At 41.5% G+C, this 12103-nt stretch overlaps 1 protein-coding gene across 20 annotated transcripts in view; it reads right to left on the reverse strand.

Annotated features, from left to right (window-relative positions):
• Nucleotides 1–12103, reverse strand: part of PTPRK (protein tyrosine phosphatase receptor type K) — a 576479-nt gene that overhangs the window by 269261 nt on the left and 295115 nt on the right. For all 20 annotated transcript variants that reach the window (XM_045008691.1, XM_045008692.1, XM_045008693.1 and 17 more), the window contains one exon: nt 10479–10653. In XM_045008691.1, the coding sequence (XP_044864626.1) occupies nt 10479–10653 (175 nt within the window). The remainder of the gene's footprint in view (nt 1–10478; nt 10654–12103) is intronic.

The raw sequence follows: 12103 nt of genomic DNA on the forward strand, positions 1-12103 counted from the left end.
TCAGGCAGATTATTTCCCACAGATCTGTACATCTCTTGTGCTCTTTTCCCACAGTTCTCTCTCTCATTTTCTATATTTTAAGAAAGTGTGTTTAAAAGTGCGTTTGCAAAGCCTCTGTGTTATTTGCTTTACCCTTGGGGAGTTTGTGATAGTTATAGTAACAATCATCCAAAGTACTCACAAAGGCCTAAATTACTGGGAGACTTGGGAGAGAAGGGGTCACCAGTGGTCTTGGTGTGTAGGGCCAGGGTTGGCCCACAAGATTTTGGCACCTGAGGCGGGGAGCTCAAATGACTCCCCGATGCCTCCTCGCTTCGGCCAAAACTTTGAAAGGTCTCAATTCTGCCTTCTTCCTGTTCTACTCCTCTCATGGTACTGCTCTGCTACCTACCCCAATAAAAGAGAACAAAACTTCAATTGCCTTGTTCAAAAATTTTAAGTAACACTTAACTTTCAAATGCCTGAACAGCAAATGTAACTTTTCTTGTCTGCATAGTAAACACTGGCATTTTTATCTGTTTGAATAATCAAAGTGGTGTTTTCTGTGCCTTCTTGGTTGCAAAGATTTGAACTGCTTCCTGAAGGTCCACAGTCTGGGCCAGCTCATGCTCTATTGAGATGGCTGCAAGGCCAACCAGCCTCTCCTATGTCATTGTGGAGCGTAGTTTGTTTTTATTAACTTCAGCTTGGAGAAGCTGCGTTCTCCACTGGCAACTGTTACAGGAAGTGTTAGAAGTACGTGCAGAGCAACAAAAGCATTTGGAAAGAGGGTGGTCATCTTATTTGTTCACATATATTCCAGAACAGCCTTTGGAGTTGATCCTGCTGAAATGTATCTTGAAAGGGCTTTCAGTTCATCACCTAAATCACTCGCATCAATATCACACGTCATCATGTGTTAACGCTGTCTCTAGTGCCCTGCCTTGCTGGTGTACGTCTTCTTCAGGTATAGTGAGGAGTTTTGGAATATCATACAACATCCCAAATATACTGCTGTGTTCCCTGAGCTGCATGAAACGTTCAACTGACTGTATTGCACAATCAAGCACCTGGTTAAATAATTCAACTTTGAAGTGTTCTTTCGGAATCTCTTACAGAATTATCCCATGCCTCATAATCAAAATGTCATCATCTTTGGTGATTCTTGCTTTCTTGAATGGGTGGGGAAATAGCTTCAGTGTGAAGTTCCTCTGCCAACTTCTGTGCACGCTTCAGAACATTTTGAAATCCCTCATCTGACTGGTAAGACTGTAGGTATGACTTTGCTTTGCCCAGTTGTTCCATTGCTCCAGATATATCAAGGTCAACACCCTGGAGTCTCTTGCTTACAATATTTATTTCAAACATTAAGTCATGCCACAACACTAAGCCACACAGAAATTTGAAGTTATGTTTCTGGTGATTCCATTTCCCTCTGCCACTGTTCTCCCACAAACAGTTCCTGTCATAGCATTATCCTCCATAATGGCAACTATGGCATCATCTATCTTCCCAATTTGGTGTTTGATAGGCTTTATCGCTTCCACTTGACTCCACTCAGTGGTTTCAGTGTCAAGAGGATGTTCCCAGATGTTGCTTCAAAATTTGCCATTGATGAGTTGATGCAGAGAAAAATACATAGATGCTTTGAATTAGATTAAAGAATTCAGCAGCCTCACCAGAAGCTGATGATGCATTACTGACCACCAAGTTCAATGAATGAGAACTGCATGGGACAAAAAAAGCTCGAGGGTTTAACTCTCAAATCCATGTCTGCATTTCTCTGTTCTGTCCTCTCATGTTGGCACCATTATCGTAGCCCTGACCTCTCATGTCAACTATCACAATTCCTGTATCTTCCAGCTTTTTAAGAAGCACATTTGTCAATACCGGCTCCTGTAGTATCATCAATGTTAATAAAGTCTAGAAAATGCTCTCTGACAGTCACCATTGCAGGGACATTTTCACTAGGTTCTGTTGTTGTTACAAAACGCACCATTAAAGTCATTTGTTCCATATGGCTGATGTAAGGTGTGCAGTCTGAATAACAGAGTAATATCTTGCTGACCTCAGCTCTGCCACAATCTTCTGTTTAACTTTTGTTGCCAGTAACTGTATGATCTCATTTTCAATTGTTTCTCCAAGGTAGTGGTGTGTGTACATTTCTTGGGTGGTGACTCTTCTTAGATGCTCCTGGAGTACAGCATCAAACTCAGCCATCAGTGCCACAATTTTAAGCAAATTTCCATTGTTTGGCGCACACAGCTGATCTGAAGTGTCACACAGTGCTAGGTTTTGGGTAGCAAGCACTCTCACAAAGGCAATGAGCCTTTTAAGAACATTTTGCCAGTCAAGTGACTTTGATGCAATCTTCTCTTGATGCTGATCATCTATGGTGGCCTTTAACCTTAGTCTCATCTCAAGCTCTTTCCACGTAAGGAATGTTCTCTGGTGATTTGCTGCCTTCTTATGGCATGCCAGATTTCTAGCCAGGTTTTTCCAGTCTTTTGTTCCTGTAGAACCCAATGTGGCTGGAACATTAGACTGGAAGAGTTTGCAACAAAAACAGTATACAGCATTCTGGGTTTTTTAGTACATAAGCCATGGCCTCTCCACTTTGTCACCACTGGGGATTTCACGCCAGTAATGTGTTGGATGGAAACTTCTATTTTCATTGTCTTTGGGGAACATGAAGTTTTTCACCTGCTATGGCCCATGCAGTACAAGGAAGTCCCTCAGCTACTGCTCAAGTGGGTCCACAGTCCTGGATCATCTAGACTTAAGGAACTAAACTCAGCAGCAGCTGTTTCTTGCGCCTCCACCACACTCTTCTCTGATCTACACTTTTCTTCAGGAATGTGCAGGGTTACATCCATTTGAGATGGAGATACGGATGCTGCAGTAGCTGCCAGGTCACCTGCACTCTGACTAACTTGAAGATCAGGCATCTCCTCACCACTCACATCCTCACTGGGGCCGGAAGACTCACTGTGAACATTTGTGTCTATGTATCTCAGGAGAGCTCCTTCCTGCATAGACAGAAAAGCTTCCTTTGCTTTCTTTCTTTTTCTGAATGCTGCCCCAGAGGGGTGTTTTCTTCTTTCACTCATGACTGCTGTTCTGTGCCAGCTATAGTGGCTCTCAACACTCAATTGAAGGGGACAAATAAGCAGGCTGGTAGCAGGGCCTGAGTGAGGGAAGATATCAGCATCTTAAGGGCCTCACTGGCTCCTACTACTTCAGTTGACTGACTGTTCTCCTCAAGTGGGTTCAGGGAAGCAGCAGGAATCAGGAAGCTCCCTGAGAAGCTGGTGTTAATCAGTCCAGGCTCCTGGGGATGTTAGAGAGATACATAAGAGGCTCCTCCTCCTCCTCTCTCTCCCTGCAGCTTCTGCTGCTTTCTGTTATTCCCTCTCACCTTTTCTCCTGCCTGTTATGTCTTTTCTTCCTCCAACACAGCACTCCATCATCTCTGTGCATCTAGAGCAGAGAGAATACATATGCACCAGCAACAGACACAATTTTCTACATTCTGGGTCCTAGTGGCACCGTCCCAGTCTGGCATCTGAGGCCGCCACCTCAGTTCGCCTCATGGTAAGGCCAGCCCTCTCTAGGGCTACTGAGCTACAGGACTCTATATCCCAAGAAGGGATGCCAGCAGTCTGAAGTCTGTATCCAAGGCGTATGCCTGACGGACCAGAGTTGGAGACAGTGTCTGGAAACAGCTCAGACTCAGGAAGCTAAAAAGCATGTGGGATCTAAAGTTTCAGTCTAATACAACAACCTGGTGACTGTGCACAAGGATTTGCTCAGCCAGGGCTGTAACAACACAAAGCACTCCCAAAAACTCCTCTATGGCTGCTGAAAGAAATACCTCTCTCCTTCCTTTCGCCCTCTAAAGCCTACCTCCAAATTGGAGCATTGAGAACAGGGGAAGTCCCTGGCAGGGCCGGTGCAACCATTTAGGCAAACTAGGCGGCCGCCTAGGGCGCCTAGTGGTTGGGGGTGCCTAAAAGTCCCCTCAGGCGAGGAGGTGGAGTGGAGGTGAGCTGGGTGGGGGGCACGCGGGGGGGGGCGCGGGGGGAGGGCTGCCCGCAGTAACGGGGGGGGACACAGGGGAACAGCTCCCTGCCCCAGCTTACCTCCACTCTGCCTCCTCCGCTGAGCACACAGCCCAGCTCTAAGTCTCCTCCAATCAGCGCTGCAAGCCTGGGCAGGGAGGAGAATTAGAGCAGCGCCGGCGTGCTCAGTGGAGGAGGCGGAGCCGAGGTGAGCTGGGGCGGGCTACCCAGGCAGGATTAGCTTCTGCGGGGGGAGGTCTCCCCAGGAAGGGTTAGCTGCTGTGGGGGGGGGACAGGGGGGAAGTCTCCCCAGGCAGGGTTAGCTGCCGTGGCGGGGGGGGGGGGAGTCTCCCCAGGCGGGGTTAGCTGCCATGGGGGGACGGGGCGGAGAGGGGTTAGCTGGGTGGGGGGTGCAAGGTGGAAGTTTCGCCTAGGGCATGAAACTTCCTTGCACCGGCCCTGGTCCCTGGTAATATACCCTTCCTCTTGGCTCCATTTTTTGGTCTTCCTCCTGATTCCAAAAGCAGCAACAATGAGAAATTGGTGTGACTCAACAACTGCACTGGAGTTCACCAGGAACTGAAAAGCACCAATAAAATTGGCATGATTCTTGCTGACCTCACTCTGTGGCTGCTTTGGAGGAAGCTGTAAGTGGCAGCAAATGCACTAGAGTTGTCTGCAGACTTAAGCTTAAATTCTGCAGAAATGTCTGGCTTTATAATTTACTATACTAACAGCTAAAGGCCCCAATTAAGACAGACCCAATTGCTAGGCAGTGCACATACACATAAGATGCAATCCCTGCCCTGAAGAGCTTACAGTCAAACTAGAAAAAAGAGAGAAGAGATAGAAGGGCAAACAAACAGACTTGCCTAAGGTCACTGACTAATCAGTTCTCCTAAGTCTCACTTCAATGCTCTAGGCACTCAACCACGCTACCTCTTCTGGACAGCGAATTTGGATATCACTATAAAGTTGATTTGTCCATCTGAAGTGTTGTTCCTGTCCTCTAGGATGTAAAATACAGAGTAGTTTGTGGTTTTAGATGCAAACAGCCATGTCTTGAAGTGTCTGGACTTAAATCTTTGAATCACATCCCTCCTCATTTAGTTAGATAATAAACTGTTATTGCGGGAGCAGACAGCTCGAGGTTTTTCTAGTTTAACACTGAGGAACAGAACCATAGTTCTATGCACCAATCTGGTATTAAAGGAGTTAATTCCACTGCAAGCAGGGGGTATATTAACATCATTTAGGCCACTTCAGGTCTTTTCCTCAATCTGTCACCTAGTACTCTTCATGAAATCAGATTGAATATTTTCAAACTTACCAATGTGCTTAACAAAGACCAGGTGGCAAGAATTAGGACACAAAGAATGACATATTCAGAGATTTAATATATTCCCCAGATAAACTGGGCACTAGTTAACTTTCCAGTGTGGATGTGAATCTTTCCTACATGGAAGAAATGCAGACACTTCTAGTGAGAAAAGAAAAATTCCCAGGAGAAGTATTTTCCAGATGCCAGTCCCATCATTAAGCTGTGTTAGCTTCATCAGAGGCATTATTTTAACAACTGGTTTCTTAGATAAAATCCCTAAAGGGATTTCAGGTAAGAAGGACAAAACTATCTTACAGTTGGACTCTTGTTTTCACCATAATAAAGATTATGGTGCAGTTCCTAGGAGATAAGCACAGCCCCAAATGGGAAATCTAATACAGTGTTTTCACACCACTAAAAGATTTCTCCATATAAAATCTTATCTGAAACGTATTGCCTTTGGAGACTAAAATCCAATGCATATATCCAATCTCCCTTCTGGCAGAATTATCCAGACATCCTTCCTTCAGCCATGGCTGTTCTAAACACCAACAATTCAATATATAAAATTACAAGACAAGCTCTAGTTCCGTGGCCTAGGAAATAAGGTAACTTTTTTTTTTAAATGATCCAAGTTTTGGATACAAATATAGTGGAACCTGCTCATAAGGAATCCTGTTATAATGAAAATGAATAGAAGTTTCACATTGTTCAACAAGGCAACATACACATTTCAATTCCAGTTAGCATGAACATATACAGTGCAGTGAACCTTTGGGGAAAAAATTACTGTAAATGTTTAAGGGTTCATTCCATAAACATCAGTTTGGCTAAGGGTGAAACACACTTTCCCTAACCAAAAGGTTAGTCAAGGCCCAGACTCACAGACCCACTCTCCCACAATGGTGCCCTTGAGTTCTAGGGTTCTGTCAGACATTTATCAGTAGCTGACCACTGGTTGTCTCAATTTATTCCTAGACAGTTACTTAGGAAGACATCATGCCTGAAAGACACTAGAGAAATAATCCGCCACAACAACAGGAAACTAGATTCCTTTGAGCTGAACTGTGGAGTAAATTCTGCTATATAAGTGACCAAACCTCCTCTTTAATTCACCTGAGTTGCAAGTGTAGGGGAAGAAATCCACACACTTAAGAGAAACATCCATTAGGCTCACTCAGAGAGAGATATTCAAACCACTTTATCACTCCCCCTTTAGTAAGATGGGAGTGAAGTCCCCTTTCTGAGCCGAAACAAGTTGATGGAAGAACTTAATCTTTATTGATATGAAAAACAAACCAATGAAACAGGAATTCACTTTGTTCTGACTTCTAAAAGAGTGGTTTTGAGGTGGTCGGAATACAACGAACATCCTGAGGAAAGCAGTCTATATTTGTAATGTCCCTAACTTGTGGGTGCTAGGGAGGTTAACATCACTGCACACTGGAGCTATGAAACAAGAAGTAAGCCGCTCATTTCGACTTCCCTTAGTAATCTCAATTTAGGATGACAGAACAGAGAAAAGAAAGGAAAAAAAATCGACTAAACTCTTGCCATTAAAAAACAAACAAACAACTTCTATACATGTGACAAAGGATAGGACTTCAGTAAAAGTTGCAATTAAAAATGTTTCAATAAAATCATCAAATCTCTTTCAGACAAATGATGGAACTATTTATAGATCAGTTTAAAATGTTGCAGCTGGACATATGTATTCCCCTGATAAATTTTCTCTTCCATAACTAGCAGATTCACACTAATCAACATTTTCTTCAAAGTAACCTATGCAAGAACCATTGTGTGAAATAAGGATATTGTGAATCCTGTTTATCTTGCGACATCTAATAATGCTCCAGAAATTTTGCATACTCAACCTGCTGAATGATATGTAGCTAGTTTAAATGAAAGCAAATTGAGAAATACTATGTGAAATATTCTAGAGAAACCATGATACTCAGGTGCATTATTTGTGAAAACCAGAACAATGCAAGCCTATGGTTCAGCCTCACTGTTCACCCATATGCTTTGTAGTGAGGAAAAAAGGAGCTAATCTCCCCACTTGCTAGCATTATGGTGACCAGATCACAAATGTGAAAAATCAGGTCGGGGGTGGGGGGCAATAGGAGCCTATATAAGAAAAAGACCCAAAAATCGGGACTGTCCTTATAAAATCGGGACATCTGGTCACCCTAGCTAGCATTCAGATTTCATAGCTCTCTCCCCTCTCCTACTCCATATTACACTCAACCCCCCAAAAACAGGGATCTGCACAGGGCTGCATATTGTCTTCTGGGCACTGGCCATTTTACCAGAGAACAAATGAAAGTGGAAGTGGAAGATGGGACTGGGGGACATTTTCAGTTAGGTAAGTTTATTGTCTGAAATTGTACACAGCCTCTTGTAGAAGGAAAATACACAAGACTGACAGCTGTGCCACAGAAACCAATTAAAATCAATACAACACAGCTACTGAGCTGAGAGCTGAAGCACAACTCAAAGTAAAGGTTTCAACATTAAATTATTGACTGGAAATACCTCTGGTAAAATGTTGTAATTGAATTGAAAACACTATACTGGTCTTTCTTGTGAAACAAAACTTAATGAAAGTGAAATGAAACAGCCAAGGAATTTCTCAGCGGATCTTTGAAAGGGGTGCCAAAAAAAATCTGGTAATAAAGTCTAGAGATGATTTCCTTGTAAGAATAATTAGATGGTGATTTGCATAAAATAAGTTATAAAATTGGAATTTTCATTATCAATATTAAAATACCTTGCTGAGTAGTAAACTGCACCTTGTTTACACATCTATATTAAAGTATGTATTCTACACACATATACAGTATCTATCTATACATATATATATATATACACACACATACCCCCCAAAATTTTGATGCACTGAGCAACAGATGCTGTTCATCTCTCGCTCGCTAATAACCAGTGTTGTCAATAAAGTTTGGCTTCTACAAGCTGAAGACATTATCATTACTCAGAATGATCTGGAAGCAATCCTAAAGTCATGACAAAGTAAATTGTGTTTCACCGTATTTTTTTTCCTCTGGCTGTGAGAACACATAGATCAATACTCTTCAGCATGAGAATTCCACAGTGAAATTTTCATTTGTTACAAACAGCAACAAAAAGGCCCTAAGCAAGCCCTGTCACTTTCGGTTTAGGAGGAAATGCACTAATAAACTCTTACCCCTGGGTCATCTTTGACAATGGGCAATACTATGCCAGCTCTTATTAAAGGTAATTCATATCAGTGGCCCAAAAATTTCCTTTAAAATTACCGTCTTTTGTATCCATGTAGCAGGATGTCAGCTTTAAAGTGCCACTGAGATATAGGACCTGTCATTATGGTTAATTTTCAGCACAGTTTTAACACCAGGGTAGCTGACCCCCAAGGGTATGTTTTTGGCTAACAAGATTTATTTGGTGGTTATCCAGACAAACAAGAAAATATATTATAGTATATTGTTTTTCAAATATAACAGTGAGCAACAAATCCTAGACACTCATTTTTTATTCTGATGTCCAATAGACCAATGCATTGATAGAAAAACTGTTAGAGCAATTAAAGAAATTTAACTAAAATAGAATAAAATAGCTAACATTCTTCAGCTTCTAACTCTAGAATGTGCAATATATACTTTTTAAAAAAATTTACTTTTAAAATAATAGAATCTCTATATATAAAATATCTGTACTGACTAGATTGCTACTTGCCATCAAGCTAAGATTAGGTCATAAAGCTGAGTTTTACTCTGGACTTCAATATTTTAACTTGAATTTTCCAAAACTTTTTAAAAACTATTTTACTTTACTATTTTCTTGCACTGGAAAGAACTAAAAAACATCAGTCATTTCTTGGGCAAATGTCTGAATGTTTTAGTTTCTTAGTTATATCAAAAAATTAGTTTTCATGTTGCAACAGGACTAATTTTATCACATTAAAAAGGAAATTATATAGTGATCCACTAGAAGAAACAATATGACTAATTACTGCACAAAACAGCAGGTAACATTACCAAAGCCGATGGCTGTTCAGCAAGGAAGTGGCAGGGCCCAATTAATGATGTTTTTTGTAATAATAATATTTTGCACTTGTCAATCACCTTTCACCTGGGAGTCTCAAAGCACATTACAAAAATATTAATTAAGCCTCACTGCAAATGTGTGAGTAGGTAATTGAACAGTTGAGTAAAGATAGCCACAAAGAGGTTAAAAGACTTGCCCCAGACCACATAGCAAGTGAATTGCAAAGCTGGGAACTGAACTGAGTAGTCTTGAATCTCAGTCCTGTGTTCTCACGACTAGACCAAGTGCCTCCTTATCCCCCACCACCCCAAATCTCAAACTCTAAGACACTGCCAGACTTCCTAAGCGCAAGTAAACCAACAAGGTCACCTGAAGTCAGGAAACAGGGTCAGAAAAGGCCAACTGAAACAGAAAAATTTCACACCCTTCTTTCTGAGCCATCAAGCTTAATTAAAACATAACCCTCCCACTCCTCAAGCATAAGTCATGGTTGCATTGCAGCAGGCTGCCATGCTTCTCAGTGGACTGAAATTCATTTAAAGTATTCTGAGATGGGGGTTGAGCAAATACACCATTGCTTCTCCCCTACCCCACAAACAGGCTGAGAGCAAAATCTCCATAAAAGCACATAGCGCTCAGACAGGTGAACAATTGAGGAAATTTTTATATACCTGCGTCTCTCCGGCCACAGAGAAATCTACTATTTTCTGTACCACTAGGCTGCCTAAGGCAAAAACATGAAGAAGTAAAACTTAACTTATTACAGTAGATACTTTCATATCTGTAAAATTATTTGTTAAATGTTTATCAGTATTCACCTCAACCAGTATTATCTAGAAGACAGTGGAAAGGAATATGGTATTTTACAAGCACTGCATTATTAGGACTTTTTATAGAATCCCATTCTATGGAAAGCACATGTCAGAAACGAGGCTGACAAAACTTTACAGCCACATTCCTTAGTTTTATTTTCTGAGGATTTCGGTAATTTTATTGTGGCTAAATAAAAATGTAAATATGATGCACAGGTGTTCAGAGTATTTAATTTCATAAAATGAAAACATTTGCAACTTTACCTCTCACAATAAGCTGAGCAAAATTGGACACTCCAGAGCCTCTCTCTGACTGAGTTACACAGCGATATAAATCCTGATCGGTTTTTGTCACCTCTTGCAACTTGAAGGTAGCAGCAAATCTTCTGTGATTGATATTTTTAGTTTGGGCGACTGGAATATCTTCTCCATTCCGTCGCTATAAATAAGAGAAAACAGTGCAAAGGTATCTTATAAGAGTGTTTTTCCTCTTGACAAAGACATAAAAATACCAACAAATATATTTTAAAACATCCAAACACAATCTCGCCATGCTGAGTTTTCCATGATGGGAGGGTCTAGCAAAGAGTTTCCCCTCTAGAGTTGGGAAGCGTTCAGAGTCTTCCACCCCTCCCAGGGTATATCTACACTACAGTTAAAATCCATGGTTGGCCCGTGCCAGCTCGTGAAGGCTCGCAGGGTTTGGACTAAGGATGCCTGAGCTCTGGGACCCTCCCATCTTGCACAGTCCTAGAGCCTGGTCTCCAGCCCAAGTCCAAACATCTACATTGCAATTAAACAGTCCCTTAGCCCAAGCCCAAGTCAGCTGGAACAGGTTTTTAATTGCAATGTAGACATACCCCAAGAGGCCAAGTACGTCACATCCATCTTGCATTGTTCAATAATGGGAACTATTCACAGGAGATCCTAGCTTTCCAAGAAGCAGCATCACATTGTGAGAGTTGCATCACTGGGACAGCTAAAAGTTAAAATCAATTTATCAGTTCATTGTAAACAAAAGTTCTACATAAAACTTGTGCACAGAGTTGCTGGATTTTCAACAGCTTTCTGGATACTGGTTTTGCCCTTTTATGCTAATTCTTATGCACCAGGCACCCACTTCCTGAAATTGCACTGCCTGATATCAATCACCCTCCAACTAGAGCTGGTTGAAAAAAAAGCTGTAAAAAAATGGAAAACAGGAATTTTTCATAATATGTTTACTGATTTTTGAATTTTTGAAAAAATGTCAAAACTTCAACACCATTTCTGAATATCAAAAAAAATTCAAATCAGTTCCATGGGTGACAAAAAAACTGCAAAATTTTCAAGGGAATGTTTGTGTTCCATCTCCTCACCCCCAATGAAAATTAAACTTTAAATTTCATTGAAATCTCAAAAGTTCAAAAAAATTGGACTAGCTCTAGCTCCAGCAGAGATGTTACCATCTCTTTCCCATAGACAGCATCCCCCTCCTAGTACAAGTGGATGCAGCTGTTTCTGAAACTGGGAGCATCGTTTCTCATTCATCGACAGAGGCAATTATCTGTCCTGCAGCAGCATTGCCTACTCCTATCAAATCCCCACCTCAGGTAGAAATGTACAACTTCCCAATCAACCCCAGGAATAAGAAATACCACCCAAAACTTAAACTCAGAATTTCTGAGCACGAAGCAATATTGCTGGGCCATAAAGGCAGCAAATTGGAATTTAATAAATTTAAAGCCTCTGGCCAAAAAAAAAGGGGGTGGGGAGATGAGTCAAAGCTGCATATGTATGTTTTCTGGGCTACTGGCATGTACTAGATCATTTCATTTTACATCTAACATTTATGGTCTTAGTACGGGGTTAGGTTCTCTGTAAAGAGCTGCCCTCTCCTAATGAAAAAA

Source organism: Mauremys mutica, chromosome 3 (genome assembly GCF_020497125.1).
Source record: "Mauremys mutica isolate MM-2020 ecotype Southern chromosome 3, ASM2049712v1, whole genome shotgun sequence".
In the NCBI taxonomy this organism is placed as follows: domain Eukaryota; kingdom Metazoa; phylum Chordata; order Testudines; family Geoemydidae; genus Mauremys; species Mauremys mutica.